The sequence below is a fragment of the Fusarium vanettenii genome (assembly GCF_000151355.1).
Source record: "Fusarium vanettenii 77-13-4 chromosome 14 genomic scaffold NECHAsca_24_chr14_5_0, whole genome shotgun sequence".
Lineage (NCBI taxonomy): Eukaryota > Fungi > Ascomycota > Sordariomycetes > Hypocreales > Nectriaceae > Fusarium > Fusarium vanettenii.
Window position 1 is genome coordinate 189,795 of NW_003315861.1, and position 16,232 is coordinate 206,026.

Genomic DNA, 16,232 nt, shown 5'->3' on the forward strand with positions numbered 1-16,232 from the left:
TCATGGTTGCCAGTGGACTGCTAGCGTAAAGATGGTAAAAGACCGAGTTCAGCAAAGACTTGGCGAGGTGCACGCTAGGATCCGGGGCCATTCCAGAGTCTGCTTCACCCATGCGGCGCCTGAGAAGCTCGTCAAGTACTTGCACTGACCGTCCCATCTTCTTGCCAAAGTTGGTGTAGAGTTCCACGTGGTGAGAGCTTGTAAGTATCTCGAAGGAACAGACCCGGTAGAGTATTGCGGATATGATAGTGACGAGACCAAATTCACTGACTGGCAGGGAGGGTGCTTGGCCGGCAAAGATGCTACTCAATGCATCGTCGCTGTACAGAACCTGTGCGGGAACTTCCAGACTGGCCTCGTCTTTTTGCCATTCTGCGGTGCTTGACGGTAGAGCAAATCTGGCGTCGACGACGGGGGACGCAAGCCATTCTTCCCGTTCCTTTGAACCAAGCGAGGCCCCTATCAGGATTGTGCTTGCGATACACCTAGTGTCATGTCAACATTGTAGATGTGTGAACAAGGTGAATGCGGATACCTATTTATACACTCCTGGCGTACCCAATCCCTGTACGTCGTGATCGGATACCTCTTGAGCTCGCCGAGTGCTTCTTGCGCAAGCTGCAATCACAGCATCAGCCTTGAACATGCCACCACTTGCGGGAGGAACATACCTTGATGGAATGTGGAAACGCGTGGGTTGCCTTGCCCTCCATGCCGCAATGAATCTCAAAATAGCCCAATAGCAAATATGTCTGTAACATCCAGGTTAGGGTCTCGATATCGACCTTTTTGGATTCAACCATTCGTTCATGCTGGTTTGTCTGTTAATAAAGGGGAGTTCTGATGGTCTTGCGACATCTCTCCTACCTCAAAGATGAGTTGGACAGCGACGGCGTGCGTAGAAATAGCAGTAGAGTATTCACCGAGATAAACGGCGCCGCAAGCCATTGTAGCAAGCAATAGGGGTGCTAAATCGAACCATCTGTCAAGACTGAATTCCACTATCGATCATGACACTTACATGGCGCTGTAGCAATGTCAAAGGTCGGCTCGTGGACGACCGGTATGTGCGCAGCAATATGCTCGAAGAAAGATCTCACGAACCGGCCGACGCCATACTTGGAAGGGAATCGGACAGACGAGAGTATGTGGACCGGATACTTGACAAGGTTTGCCCAGGCGCTTGCACAGTTATTATCGTCGGCGACCAAGTTATGCTCGGTAGTATTGTTCTTGCTCTGGTCAGAGGTAGGGAGACAGGGCCCCGGCGGCTCCAAGACAGAAACCGGAAACTCGGGGGCATTGCTGCCTGGCATTTCACGCAGGAATTCCTGGGCATTCGCCAGCAGTGTGTCGAGGTCGATCATTTCAGACAGGTTGGAGTTGACGAGCTCGGGTTCCATGAACGAAGCATTGAACGTCAGAGGGCTCTCTGGGAGATAGGGAGGGAACAGGTCTGTATGTGAGGGGAGGAAACTCTCCAGTGGATTTTCCTGGCTGCTCTGGGACCCGTCCACCTCGTTGCTTGCTGGGAATTCGCGATGTTCCTCGGCCGCATCGTTGACTCCTTCTAAGTGGTGGTCCTTGTCTCCTCGGGCTGTTGTGGTAGCGGGTGATGTCCGTGTAGAGCCATTGCCCCGTGCCCTTGGCCCAGAAGCTCCAGGGTGGGAGTTGGTCCGGCGCCTGCCTCGGAAGCGCCTCGCACTTCCGTTGGCGACGCCGGGATGGAAGTTTCGGGTATGGCGGACGATAACATCCTTTCGCGACGAGGCTACAGAGCAGTATAGGCAGTTGTACGGCTTCTCGCCGCCATCTGCAGACAGGTATGGGAGTCAGTCGTGGGCGACGACGAGAAAGGGGCAACTTACGCGTCAGTTGATGGCGTCGTAGGTGAGCTAAGCGATTAAACTTGGCATTGCACTGGGGGCACGAGAAGCCGTACCCGTCTCGGTTAGGGGATTTACCTGCATGGTCACGGCTAGCTGGCTGCGTAGAAGAGTTATCCTGGCCAGACATGTCAAGAGTCAGTCCATCGGGTGGCAGGCGGGTAAGATAGATGCTGGGTGGGTTCTTGGTTTTCACTGAACAAGGTGGGAAATTGCGAGATATTCACCAGAAGGAAGAGTCTGGGGTTGACAAATTCCAAATGCAAATGCGGGGAACAAGATTGCGGGGGTGGGTCGCTCGTGGGCTTGCTTATCCGAGGTCGGAGCTGACGAGTCATGAGTGCAGAGGAGGTGGGTCTTGGTGGCCCACCTGTCATGTTATGTTGGCCGCAAATCGGACTCTGATCATTGGCCATCGCTGCATGTCGGGCTTCCGGACGGACATCAACCCCGAGCACTCAATATGAACACAGTAGCCATACCTTGCTCTACGCTGGCTACCTCTTCGCGATCATGATCGTATCGTTCACTCCCTCCAGGTAATGGTCTTGTACCTGAGAAACTCCCCTAAGCCTTGCGCAGCATTGAACCTTCCATAGCCGCTCTTCTTGGCTCCTCCATGCACCAACGAAGCTTCATCGTGCACAGTCATCGAGTTTATGTGGACTGCCCCGGACTCGTACTTCCTAGCGACCCTCATGGCGGCTTTCAAGTCCTCGGAGAAGATGGCCCCCGAAAGTCCGTAGTCGGTGTCATTCGCGACCGTGAGAGCCTCCTCCTCCGTTTCAAACGTCATCAGAGACACTGTCGGCCCGAAAGATTCCGTGTAATATATTTCCATGTCTTTGAACACGTTGGAAACGATGATGGGTCTCATCTTGGTCGGCTGGTCTTCGGTGGCCTCGGCATTGCCTAACAGGGTCACCGCGCCCTTGCTGACCGCGTCGGCAATCAGCCGCTTGTTCTTCTGCACGGCCGTGGAATTGATCAGCACAAACGGTGGAGCCTCGGATCCAAAGAGCTTCTGCGTGGCCTTTTTGAGAGCGGCGCTGAAATCTTCCGCAATCGACTTGTGCACCAGGATGCGCTCCGTCGACATGCACACCTGGCCACCCTGCAGGTAATTGTGAGCAGTCAAGTAGCAGCGAGGAAGCATCAACGTACGTGGATGAAGGCGCCAACTGCGCAGCTGGCAGCGGCCTTTTTCAGGTCCGCGTCTTGGAGAACTATGGCGCTGGCCTTCCCACCCAGTTCCAGCAAAAGCGGCTTTACGTGTTTACCTGCCAAGCTGGCGATGATGCTTCCGACAAGGGTGCTGCCAGTAAAGTTGATCTTCTTGATTGCTGGATGGGCGATCAGCGCTTCTGTGACGGCAGCCGCATCTGCCGGTCGATGATAGATGATGTTGAGGCAACCGTCCGGTAGGCCAGCTTGTCGAAAGATGTCGCCAATGGCCCAAAACACGCGTGGACTGAGTTCGGAACCCTTGAGAACCGTCGTGTTGCCTGTTGCCAGGGCAAACGCAACTGATCGTGCCCCCAGCACGTATGGAGCATTCCTGTGACGAAGTCATCAGTCCTGGTTTGTACGGACAGAAGCAGGGGTGTTTACATACCATGGGGCAATAGCGAGAACGACGCCATACGGCTCTTTGACCATGATTGCATGTGAGCCCTCCTCTGCCGTCACAGGAACAGACCCTTCAACCGCAGCTTCAATTCTGCCGCCAATATCCCTGAGGATCTGCGCCGTAGCATTAATGTTGATCTCCATGAACTGCCGCCCCGCACCCGTCTCTTGGCTCTGATAGGAGAATAGCTCCTCCTTTCTGCTTACAAAGAGGTCTGCCGCGCGGAACATGATGCCTCTTCGAAAACTCGGTTTGGTCTGAGACCATGAGGCAAAGGCTGCCTGGGCTGCCTCGACGGCCCCGATCGCCTCGCTGATTGAGGCAGAAGAGCCATTCCAGAGCTCCTTGCCGGTGCTGGGGTTGTTCACCGCAAAGGTCGAGGTTGAGGTGACATCTTTCCCGTTAATGATGAAAGGAACCGTGTCGCTCGTCTGCGTAGACGAGCCGTTAGCTTTGTCACTTGAGGCCATGGCTTTTTGAGGATGAGAATAACTGAGAAGGGTGCTTCGAATGAGTTGTCGACGCACGATGAATCTATGGAGTATTTAGCCCTGTTTATGATGAACTCACCAACCAGCTGTTCACAGTAGTTGCTACTTTGTTAGAGCGGAACAGCTGATTATCGATTCCGGGTGGATATAGGGTGGGTAAGAGAGTTGGTGGGGAACTCCTCCACCACGGGTGGGTGATACCCATGCCGGACCTTATCTACTGTCGTCATCAGGGCCTCCGTGGTCTTCTTGATCTCCTGGGAGCCAGCTTCCAGTAGTTTGGATTTATTTGATACGGCTTCATTATCTCGTTGACGGCCATATGCTACCGGTACTAACAGAGTTCGTCTCGTAGCGACTCGATAAGACAGCGATAAAACTATTCTTGATCTACAGCTACCTTGTAACAAGCTTTGGGTATTAGCTTTAAACACTTCGGCATATGCGTCTCTGCTACATGGGCGCGGAAAGCTGCCCACCCTGAGTGCTACACGCTACCCACTGCCATGGTCCGTAACACGCCCTTGGTCCATAAATACCATACGACAAATGTGGGAGATAGAGAGTTTACTGAGAAATTACACCTCAGCTCTAATATCTTCCATCTCTCTTCTTTTGCCATGGAGTTGCTGGAAGGACAGCCGCTAACGTTGGCGGTTGGCAGCGCGTTGCTGTTGTTATGGCTTTTGTACCGCACGGTTCTTTAGTTCCGGTTCCATCAGAAATACAGCTTTCCAATCTCGTACCCGGAGTGCCTCTGTTTGGGAGCATGCTGCAGATCCCGGCCGACACGGCAGAGCGACGTCTTTACCTCCACCGGCTGGCAAAGACATATGGTGAAATGTACTGCCCATAGTCACGGAGAAGCCAGCGCTGATGACTCTTCTCCTCTAGGTTCACGCTCAAGGTGGGCTCTAACTACTGGATATTCATGAACTCTCAGCGCGTTACGAACGAACTGCTCGACAAGCGCGGGGCGCGATACATTTCACGGCAGAACCTGCCCATGCCCGGCGACGTTGCCTCTGGCGGCAAACGCGTCGTCTTCATGCCGTACGGCAACCTTTGGAAGTGGGAGCGAAAGGTCATCCATGAGACTATTGGCCCTGGAAATCGTAACGTGTTTGCCCCTCTGCAAGATGTTGAGTCGCGAGCGCTGCTCTACCTGTACCTTGCCGAGCCGGATCTGTGGAACCAGGCTCACGCTCGATATGCCAGCTCCCTGATCATGAGCATGGTGTTTGGCCGAAGGACCAAGTTGGGAGACCCAAATATCGATAGGATCATTGACACCAATAACGAGATCATGAAGATCTTCAAACCCGGCTCCAACTTGATCGATTCTTTTCCGTTCCTGGCGTCTACCGGTATTCCCCTCCCGCGCTCAATTCAGCCATGGAGGTGATGGGGAAACAGTGTTTTCGAACAACCCAAGAAGTATACCATCACGTTGCGCTTTCAATTGGAGGCAGCTACTGACCTCGACGCAGGAACTTCGCTGAAGAGTTTGAGGGTCTCGCCGAGCGGCAGCGGCAGGGCAAGGATGTGACTTGCTTCGTTTCCGAGTTCCAGAGGCTCGGCAGAGACAAGACGCTTGGCTATGAGTCGACGGTGTTTCTCGCGGGGTCCCTCATAAAAGCTCGATCCGATACTACGCTCGTGGCTTTGAACCAGCTCATGGCCGGGGCAGCGCTACCTATTCCCCGACTCGGTGCAGCGTGCACGCAAGGATCTGGACGAGATCTGTGGTGCAAACGCCGAGAGACTCCCGGTCGCGAGCGATATCGCCAGCTTGCCATACATCAAAGCTATTAGCAAAGAAGTTCTTCGATGGAAGTAAGGAGCCTTCTGCAAGCGCTGCGTTGCATGCTCTCTGAGGGCGTGTTGCTGTGATGTTCATTCGGGATCAGGCTGACCAGTTTCTCAAGCATATCGTTTCCTGAAATTTCCCATTCTTTGATCTAGGACGACTCTTTCGAAGGGTATAACCTCCCAGCCGGGACCAATGTCATCTGGAATAGCTGGGGCGTGCACATGGATGCATCCGAGTACGAGCAGCCGGAAAGATTCTGGCCCGAGAGGTTCCTGAACGAGGACCTAGACAAGCCGATCAAGGGGCATTTGGCTTTTGGAGCAGGTGAGTCGAGAGACGCATTCTACCGCCATGCCACTAAACAATGGGTTTCTACTAGGCCGCCGAGTATGTCCCGGATGGGTCATCGCCAGCAACAGCCTTCACTTGTTGATCGCGCGTGTCATGTACTGCTTCGACTTCCACACAGTTCCAGGACATCTGATCCCGGTTGGAAGGCCGTTTGAGATCGGAACAGAGAAGCCGTACGAGGTAAAGGTCACAGTTCGAAGTCCGGCTCACGCGGCCCTCGTCCGGAGGGAGTGCTCGGAGGCAGCAAACATCGAGTAGGTACTGTCCGCAGAGATGGAACCCTTAGGGAATGAGACGGCACAATATTGCACGCGATGGAGAGAAAGCCATGTGCCGCTTGACGGCTACGAGAATTGGCTGTGTGGTGTATAGAATAACTTCGAAGAGGGTTCGAGAGCACGCCTGGCTTCTATGTTTAGTCAATAATCTTCCCAAGAAGTCCCAATTTGTACGTTTCAAAGTGAATCAACATGTTGTACTGCCTGAAGTCTTGGTTTGGGTGGGATTACTGCAAATCGCCAACTGACATGACTTTAACGCACAATATTTATTTAAGTTATTAAAAGCTGTACAGGGCCATCCCTATCCCTTCAGCCGCCGTTGTACAAAGATGCCCTATTCGAGTCTGGCCCCGTTCCATTTCGTTCTACAAATCTGCCCTTGCCTCCTCCCCAGCCCACGCTCTCCTGATGGCCTCCCTGATCAGATCTCTGTTGATCTCTCTTGGGTTGGGGTAAGACTTGCTGACGGCGAGATCAGCTGCCTTGGCGATGTCCGCCTCCCTGAAACCTATGGATTCCAAGCTTCGAGGAACACCCAGCTTGCGGAGCAGAGTGTTGAGGCCGCGTAAAGCGTCACCATGGCTATCCGGCAACGCACCGGCAAGAATCTTCATAGCCTCGGGGACTCGAGGCGCATTGTATGCCAAAACGTGTGGGAGGATGATTGTGTGTGTCTCAGCATGCGGCAGATTGAACGAACCACCTAATGTATGACAGAGCTTATGATGGAGAGACATTCCAACGCTGCCCAAGCATGTTCCGCAGAGCCAGGCTCCGTACTGGCAGGCAGATCGAGCTGAAAGGGAGTTGGGATCGTCAAGCAACTCATATGCTCCTCTTGCGAGAGATCTCACACCTTCAGCCGCCATGAGACTGACGATGGGGTTGAGGTTAGGAGCGTAAAGGGCTTCGACGGCATGCGCAAGAGCATTTATGATGCTGGTAAGCGACATGGACAATGGAAGCGTGAGAGTCAAGTCAACGTCGTATATAACCGTCTTGGGGAGGATTGACAGATGGGTCTGGGTTTTCTTGACGCCATCGACAGTCTCCCCGAGAATCGGAGTCACCTCACTACCGGCGTATGTGGTTGGGATGGAGATGTGGTATACCATGCACAACCACTCTTTCGCCAACCCCACTCTTTCGCCAGGCAAAAAAAAAAAAGCACCACCAAAACTCGTCAACTTCACTTACACGAAAGTTGGCCAAAATAAATAGCTACGTAAAAGAAGTTACCTCTATTGATTATAGAAATGATTGAAGGTGATTGTTTTGACTCCGTAATGTTGTGTGGGGTACGCGATATATGCAGGCCGTGCTATTGAAATATTGTTAGTCCGATCACCAAGCCGCTCACCGCTCCTTCTCGTGTTTTTTGGTCTTTGTCTTTGACAGCGACAAAAAAATGCCTATCTCGCGACTTCGATGGGAATATACAGAGGACGACATGGCTGAGGCTATATTGGATATTACTGATAATGGCTTTTCACCCTCTCAAGCGGCTGAGAGACGGGGAGTGCCCCGAAGGACTCTAATCGACAGACTTAACGGCCGGGGAGCCGTGAAAGAGCAGATTCACCCTCGCCGACGTTTGTCCAAGGATCAAGAGGACAGATTGGCTTTCTGGATACTCCGTCAGGAATCCTTGGGCTATGCTCCGTCCCACGATCAGATCCGCGCTTGCGTCATGGGCTTGTTGAGACGGCAGGGCGAACATCCCGAGTTAGGACGCAATTGGGTGGCCAGATTTATCAATCGCCGCACAGACCTCAAGACCAAGATGGGTAGACGCCAGGAAGCTAAAAGGTTCGACGCTTTCACGCCCAAGGCAGTTCACTGGTACTTTGATATCAGGGAGGGCCAGTATGGCTGGATTAAGCCTGAAAACACCGTCAACGTTGATGAAGGGGGTATTATGACTGGTTTCGGCAAGCATCTATCTGTATACCTTGTTAGTGCTTGAAATCTGACCGACTAATCCTTTTTATTTAGGCTTAGATGGCCTGGTTGTTGGAAGCGCGGACCCAAAGCGGAAGGCATTTCTCAAGGGACCACAGACTCGGAATTGGACTTCATTTATCGAGGCTATCACTGCTGATGGCCGCGCTTTAATCCCTGGCATAATCTTCAAGGGGAAAGAACTCCAGAAACAGTGGTTTCTTGAGGAATTCAAGACGATAGCAGACTGGTATTACATAACTTCGCCTAACGGGTGGACTGACGATCATATTGGCGTTGAATGGCTTGAAAGAGTCTATCTGCCCCAGACCACGCCTGCCGACGACTCCGACGCGAGACTGATCATTTTAGATGGTCATGGGAGTCATGCAACGGTATGTTCTTCATTCTCTTTAGCCTAAGATCACTACTGAGCGACGGAAGGATAAATGGATGGCCACGTGCTTTCTGAACAACGTTTACTGTTGCTATCTGCCAGCACACTGCTCTCATGGGCTCCAGCCGTTGGACAATGGAGTATTCAATGCCTCCAAAGCCGCATATCGACGAGAGTTGGAAAAGTTCGCTTCATTGACTGATTCTACTCCAATGGATAAGGTTAATTTCATCAGGGCCTACGCCAAGGCGCGTCGAGTTGGAATGACTAAGAAGAATATACTCTCCGGCTGGAGGGTTACTGGGAATTGGCCGATCTCACGTGCTAAAGCGCTGCGGCATCCAGAAATCCAACAGGATAGGCCAAATGGTAGCCCAAGAGCGACTCCCGAACCCAGGCCGTATTTTGACTCGGACGATACACCACAGACGAGCCGCCAAATTCGCGATCTTGGGCTAAACAAAACGCCAAAGACACGAAGACGGTACAACGTAATAGCCAAGGGGTTTGAGGCTCAATAGCAGACGGTAGCGGCGCATACTGCGAGGATTGCTAGCCTAGAGGAGGAATTGGCTCGCCTGAAGAGAGGGAAGAAGAGGAAGGCGGTGCCGAATCCTAACAAGCGTTTTATGACTCTTGGCGAGACTCTAGCTGCTGGAGAGGCCATAGCCGAAGAGGAGACTCAAATTATGCCTGTTGTGGTGGAATGTGGCAGCTCAAGCGAGCCGGAGTCAGAATCGGAGGCTGGCTCGGTCATTGAAGTCAGAGAGGAAACCATACCCCATCAACCAACCACGCGATCAGGGCGGGTTATCAAAAGACCCAGGATTCAATAGATATGTGCATTTATTATTTATAAAACGAAAATTTTTGCGCATATCTATCATTTTGGTCAAGTTCTGTGTAAGTAAAGTTGTTGATTTTTGGTGGTGCTTTTTTTTTTTTGCGTGGCGAAAGAGTGGGGTTGGCGAAAGAGTGGTTGTGCATGGTAGCGCTTTGCGGAAGCTGATGGCTTTCCCAAGACCAGTGGTGCTGCCGCCTCCAATCGACACCAAGACATCAGGCTGTTTCTCTTGGCAGAACTGGAGGGCTTTCTCGGTGATATCCAAAGGAGTATGCATCGTAGCCTCGGAGAAAATCCAAGTGGCGTCCACATGAGGCTCCAAGATGGTGGTGATTTGTTTGGCTTGGTCGACTTGCTGGGGAGTCGAGAGGACCAAGGGTCGACGAAAGCCAAGCTCCTGGAGGCATTGTGGAAACTGGCGGGTTGAACCTCGTCCAAAGATGACCCTATGAGGCAGGGGGCTGTAAACGAAAGACTCCATTTCCACGAGAGGTAGAGTCGATGGTGGCGATGACAATGATGTTTCCTCTAGATGAGTCGAGCGGCATGCCCATCCGCCTGCATTTATCTTGACGCCGGCAATGAGTTTCGGTAGATGGCTTTTACGCAACTACAGTATAATTACCCGCCCGGTTTTTCCATGTGCCATACCCCATGTCATCTTCCTCGATGACACCCACCCACCGACCCATCCCCACCGCCGGCGGGGTTGCCCTGCTCCACGAAGGCGTCGGTCACTTGCCCACCCGAGATTCACAATGCAAATTCATCGACTTGATACTTGATACTTGAAGCGTGAATAGCCTCCCTTTCGAAGCACATCCATGATTCGTCAACTGCCCGAGTAGAACAGCCGCCATGTCGCACATTCGCCCAGATATCCCCCCATTGAAGGATCTCACAACCGAAAACATCACCGAGAATGTCGTGGCCATAAACTCTACCTGCCAGAACCCTCGGACGCGCTTCCTCTTCGAGAGGCTCACTCACCACCTTCATGATTTTGCGCGTGAGACTCGTTTGAGCACAACCGAGTGGGAGGCAGCCATCCAGTTCCTCACCAGAACCGGAAAGATTTGCAGCGACACACGACAGGAATTTATTCTCCTATCTGATGTCTTGGGACTATCTCTGCTGGTTGATTCTATCGATCATCCTAAACCGCCTACGTCCACCGAGGGGACTGTTCTCGGCCCGTTTCATGCCCACGGGGCTGAAAATGTGGCTTCCGGTCATACCATCTCTCATGATCCTGAGGGAGAACCCCTCTTGGTCGTGTGCTCAGTTAAGGACTCTCAGGGGAACCCACTAGCAGATGTCGAGGTTGACGTCTGGGAGACCGACTCCAAGGGCTTCTATGATGTGCAGTATGCAGATCGCGAAGGCTTTGATAACCGAGCAGTACTGCATAGCGACCACCAAGGCAAGTTTTATTTCAAGGCCATTGTACCCGTCCCTTATCCCATCCCCGACGACGGGCCAGTGGGCCAGCTTCTCAAGATTCTCAACCGACATCCCTACCGACCAAGCCATATGCACTTCAAGTTCAAGAAGGCTGGTTACGACCCTTTGATAACGTAAGCTATACCCACGCATGCAACGCAGAGTCTCTGCTGACGCCAACAGGGCACTCTATATCCGTGGTGACCCATACGAGACCTCTGACGCTGTCTTTGGCGTCAAGGAGTCTCTCATCGTGGATTTGAAGAAGGTTTCTGAGGCGCCAGGGCTCGCAGAAGCATATGGAGTATCAGAGACTACGAAACTGCTTCAATATGACTTTGTCCTCGTTTCAGAAACTGAGGTAGCGGCGTTGCGTCATGCCGAGGCACTAAAGTCGGCTGGCACACTTGGGGCTGGTGTGCAGGTAGTCGACGGTACGCTCTACTATTAGGGAATGTATTATTAACACAAGTCTGAAGCTGAGTTTCTCTTTGCCCGGAGATATCAATGATCTTGGCCAGTTGCGATCTGTGTGATGGGTTACGTGTCAAGTGAATTGTCTCATAAAGTCAAAGAATATTGATTCCAAGCATTGCGTCTACACTTCATCTACAAGTCTCCGACGCTTCTACCGAAGACTGTAACTAAGGTGCACAAGTCAGAGCGATAGACCGGATTGTAGTCTGGGTCTGCCCGCGTTGTACAAGATTCCCCTTCTACGATGTCGCATGAGACGTGTGAGTCTAGGACATTTACCGACCATGTGCTTCAGCGAGAACTTACAAGTCGCGCTTAACGCTCGTGTGAAACAGCTAGAGCAACAAGGTTCTTGCGAACATGATTGTATGTTGCACTTGCTTGATATACACGGTACCTATGCTATTATATGATTGATTCATGCATGCATTGTGCCCCCCCCCCCCCCCAACACTCAAGTCCTGCGCAAAGGTAGATGAACCAGATTCTTAAGCGGCCAGATGCCCTGCTTTCCGGGAGATAGGATACCATTTGGATCCACGGCAGCCTGGTGATGGAAAGTTAGAGGCAATATCTTGCGGCTGCGATAGCGACATACCTTAAGAGTCTCGACGAATCTTCTATAAATGTGGCCATTAAACCCATACAGATTCTGGACGGCGTCTGGAAATGTTCAGTAAATCTGCCCCCAAGTGTCAAGGTCCAGTGGAACTTACCCATGTGCTGTACATGAGATCGATAATTGGCAAAGCCATTCTTCTTCGCCTCAGTGAGCAAAGCCTTGACCACTTTGCGGCCACCTTCACGCGCCTTGGTACTGGTCTTGTCAAAGACGTACTCCTGAACAAAGAGAATATACTTCGAGAAGACGTGACAGCCGATGAATGGGTCAACCCCCTGCTCCTCCATGATGGCCCTTGCTTTCCGGAACCATGCCAAGACAGTGTCGCCCTCACACGGAAGGATAAGGGTCGTGTCGATGTGTCCGCCCGCTCCTGTCCCATCAGCAGGAAGGTTGTAGTCCGCGAGCTTGACGGCGAGCATTGAAGGAACACCTGCAGCCAGTGTTCCGATCTGGTTGTTGTCTACAGGCCTGCCATCCTTGCCCTCGTAGAGCGTGTGCTCGGCCCAGGCGTTGGGCAGTTTCTGGGTGACAACTTCCTGCATTCTGCTCCAACGGGCGACCACCAGCTGTGTGGGCCCATACAGGGACACCTGGCATCGCCAGTACCCCGTGTTGTACTTCTTCTTCAGGGAGGCGATACTCTCGGGGGTCAGAGGCCCCGGCACGCTCTGCTGCTCATGCTTGGGCGCATCATGAGAGGCAAAGTGGTTGATATTAGTGATCATGCCGTGGCTCTGTGTGATTCCTTCACGATCCAGCTGTTGGAGCGCATCAATGAGGGGCGCAATGTCTTCGACTTCGGGACAGTGGACCCTGACGTCCATAAAAGATGCCGGGGCCGCGTCGAGGGCCACAGCCATCTTTGTGACGATACCCAGGTTGCTCTGTAGGAAGAGGCCATCGACTTGGGGACCGAAACTGTTGGGGCAGGCATGCGCGCTGGGGGAATTAGGCACAGCCCACTGGCCAGTCCGGAGGACGTCCCCCGAAGCCAGCACCACCTCCAAGCTGCCGATGAAGTGCTGGCGATCTCCCGAGATTGTGTAGCCATGGCCACGGTCCAGAGTCTGGGCATCAGTCAGCAGAGAGAACTACCACCGGGAAAGAGAGTTGACTTGCATTGCCCAGGACACTTCCCCAGCCCAGAGCCGGGACGGAGACCCAAAGATCAAGCTTGTTCTCGACAAGGTAGTTGTAGACATCGAAGAAGGTGACTCCAGGCTCCAACACTATGTAGGCCAGTTTCTCGTTGACTTCTAGGATGCGGTTCATTCTCTGGAGAGAGAGCACCATAGAGCCAGCAACCCGAGGTGCAGGCCCACCGTATCTGCGAAAAGTGAGCAGTATGATCAATGACAGGACAGGGGTTCTCTCCCAAGCCTACCCGAAGTTCTTGCCCTGCGAGCAAGTCCACAGGGGGACCTGGTGCTGGTTGGCTATCTTGAGGATGGCCTGGATCTCCTCGACAGAGGCTGGGCTGGAGTATTGTCAGTTGATTGCCATTATTCGGATTGAAGGGCCCGACCATAATCCAGCGGATGCCTCGAATCCTTCCTCAAACAAGGGATACGGGTCGCGGAAGTTGACCAGCGCCTCACCGATTATGACGTTCTCTTGGCCGACGATGGCTCGGAACTCATCCAGGACACGCTGGAAGCTCGCCTCGTCGTGGCCTGGGGGAAGGGTCCGTGTCCCTGGCTTCCGAGATCCGAACGCATCATCGTGATGCGACTGAAGCTCGGGAGATGTGTACCACTGAACCATTTGGAAGTGTTTGGCTGTGTGATGAAGTGTTTGAGAGTAAATGAAGAGTAAAAGGATCTTGGGTCTTGGTTTCGTTGAGTTCTGGTCTCTTCAGTCAAGCCACTCTTCAAGGATAGCCAGGTCCTTATGGGTTTGAAGCAGCCGAATGAAAATGCCGGCCGCGCCATCATTCACGGCTCAAGAACTCTAGCTATTCGGGTGGCACCCATGTGCATTAATTCCGTAGCGTAAGGCCATGGTGGGGAGGCGAGGTTACCCACTCTGGGGTGGCGTGGAGATGCCACCTCACACGGAACCAGCGGATAGATTATGACGCTTGGGAACAAGGAAGAAGCAGTTGTATTCTCTAGTGGAAACATGATTCTCGCTGAGGACATGATCCCGTTGATATAAGAACCAGACGTGGTACTCGGGACTTGTCGATACTGCTTGTCTACATATCTACCACAGCTGCGTCTCGAAACTATTTGCGAAAGCCCACCTTCACCACCATGGCGCATGTCGTTCCAGGAGTCCCTGGCACCCGCTTCCCCAAGCACTATGCCATGAGCAAGTGGAACGAGGACCATCTGCGGTTCGAGGCAGACGCCTACGAACTCGAAGTCATCGGGGAGATCCCCAGTACCATCCACGGGGCCTTCTACCGCGTCCAGCCAGACCACGCATTCCCACCCATCTTTGCCGAAACCGAGATCCCCCTCAACGGTGACGGCAACGTCAGCTCGTTCTACATCAAGGATGGCCACGTCGACTTCAAGCAGCGCTACGTGCGCACGCCCAAGCTCATCGCCGAGCGAGAGGCTAGGCAGGCCCTCTTTGGCCGGTACCGCAACAAGTACACGGATGACCCGCGCGTCCAGAACGTTCTCAAGGGGACCACGGCCAATACTCATGTTGTCTTTCACGACAACAAGCTGATGGCGCTCAAGGAGGACGCCCGGCCCATGGAGCTTGACCCCATCACCCTCGAGACCCTCGGCTACATCGACTACCATGGCACGCTCCATTGCCCGACGCACACTGCACACCCCAAGGCAGACTCCACTACGGGGGAGCTGGTCTCTTATGGGTACGAGGCTGCGGGAGATGCGTCCCCGGACATCTGCTCCTTCACGGTCGACAAGAACGGCAAGATCTCAGACGAGGTGTGGTTCCAGGCGCCGTGGCCGTGCATGATCCACGACTTCTGGGCCACCGATAACTGGGTCGTGTTCCCTATCAACGGCCTCAAGGCCAGCCTGGAGCAGATGAAGAGCGGCGGCGACCATTTCTATTGGGACGAGAATCTCGACTACCAACTACTGGGTGTTATTCCTCGGCGAGGCGCCAAGCCCGAGGATGCAAAGTGGTTCAAGACGCCCCAGGGCTGCTACTCGCACACCATCAACGCTTACGAGGAGGACGGCAAGCTGGTCCTGGATGCCAACGTCTGGACCGACTTGCACTTCCCCTTTTTCCCAAACACCAAGGGTGAGAGGTTCTTTACCGATCCCAAGAAAGTCAAAGCACCCATCCTTCGCTACCGGTTCGACCCTAACGGCAGCACCGACAAGATGATCCACCCTGAGGGCGTGCTCGTCGACGGCATCAACGAGTTTGGCCGTATCGACGACCGCCTCTTCGGCAAGAAGTACTCACGTGTCTGGATCTTGAAGATCGATCCTACATACCAAATCAAGGTCAACGACCACGAGACGGCCGAGGGCAACGTTGGCTTCAACACTTTGGTGTGCTACAACTTTGAGACGGGCGAGCTGCAATCGTACCGCCACGGGGACGATTCAACGTTCCAGGAGCCCGTCTTTGTACCCAGATACGAGGGCGCCGACTACGAAGACGGCTATATCCTCGTCCTGGCCGACCGATATCGTGAGGGCCGCAACGTCCTGCTGCTCTTTGAGGCGTCGGACATCACTAAGGGACCACTGGCTGAGATTAAGCTGCCGTTCAAGTTGATGGACGGCCTGCATGGGAGCTGGGTGGATGGCAAGGAAGTCGACGCCGCCAAGGAGGCGAGCGAGGCACGGAGAGCGAATGGAAAATAATGCTTTGACTTTGGTCGATGGACTTTCTCTTGTTTCCAGTTGTCTTGGTGTCAAATAAGGCTCTACTTGTCTGTCAAAACAGCAGTGCCCCTCAGACACTACTACAAATCCCGGTCGCTAATGGGAGGAGGACGTTCGGGTGAGTATCCCAAGCAAGAGCATCATATACAGTCATTACAGTAGTGCCCAAGCATATAGGTTACCATGGGATATGAAAAATGACGAGCCTCTCTCTGTAATGGTC

The 16,232-nt window shown here is 53.2% G+C and overlaps 6 protein-coding genes across 6 annotated transcripts; 3 read left to right on the plus strand and 3 right to left on the minus strand.

Moving 5' to 3' along the window:
- Positions 1-2,412: 2,412 nt before the first annotated feature.
- Positions 2,413-3,986, minus strand: NECHADRAFT_55318 (uncharacterized protein; the record flags this gene model as incomplete). Its single annotated transcript, XM_003044160.1, has 3 exons — positions 2,413-3,000; positions 3,051-3,444; positions 3,502-3,986. 3 exons carry the CDS (start codon positions 3,984-3,986, stop codon positions 2,413-2,415), a joined length of 1,467 nt encoding a protein of 488 aa, XP_003044206.1.
- Positions 3,987-4,938: 952 nt separating this feature from the next.
- Positions 4,939-6,429, plus strand: NECHADRAFT_88588 (uncharacterized protein; the record flags this gene model as incomplete). Its single annotated transcript, XM_003044111.1, has 4 exons — positions 4,939-5,408; positions 5,498-5,618; positions 5,973-6,144; positions 6,200-6,429. 4 exons carry the CDS (start codon positions 4,939-4,941, stop codon positions 6,427-6,429), a joined length of 993 nt encoding a protein of 330 aa, XP_003044157.1.
- A 388-nt stretch (positions 6,430-6,817) lies between these two features.
- NECHADRAFT_55330 (uncharacterized protein) lies at positions 6,818-10,115 on the minus strand (the record flags this gene model as incomplete). Its single annotated transcript, XM_003044161.1, has 2 exons — positions 6,818-7,593; positions 9,815-10,115. 2 exons carry the CDS (start codon positions 10,113-10,115, stop codon positions 6,818-6,820), a joined length of 1,077 nt encoding a protein of 358 aa, XP_003044207.1.
- A 377-nt stretch (positions 10,116-10,492) lies between these two features.
- Positions 10,493-11,528, plus strand: NECHADRAFT_55328 (uncharacterized protein; the record flags this gene model as incomplete). The annotated part of the gene is made up of 2 exons (XM_003044112.1): positions 10,493-11,211; positions 11,261-11,528. The coding sequence occupies 2 exons, from the start codon at positions 10,493-10,495 to the stop codon at positions 11,526-11,528; spliced, it is 987 nt and encodes a 328-aa protein (XP_003044158.1).
- Positions 11,529-12,008: 480 nt separating this feature from the next.
- Positions 12,009-13,943, minus strand: NECHADRAFT_55397 (uncharacterized protein; the record flags this gene model as incomplete). The annotated part of the gene is made up of 6 exons (XM_003044162.1): positions 12,009-12,101; positions 12,153-12,217; positions 12,271-13,246; positions 13,278-13,506; positions 13,564-13,656; positions 13,705-13,943. The coding sequence occupies 6 exons, from the start codon at positions 13,941-13,943 to the stop codon at positions 12,009-12,011; spliced, it is 1,695 nt and encodes a 564-aa protein (XP_003044208.1).
- A 545-nt stretch (positions 13,944-14,488) lies between these two features.
- On the plus strand, positions 14,489-15,988 carry NECHADRAFT_55392 (uncharacterized protein; the record flags this gene model as incomplete). Its single annotated transcript, XM_003044113.1, has 1 exon — positions 14,489-15,988. One exon carries the CDS (start codon positions 14,489-14,491, stop codon positions 15,986-15,988), a length of 1,500 nt encoding a protein of 499 aa, XP_003044159.1.
- Between the last annotated feature and the right edge of the window lie 244 nt (positions 15,989-16,232).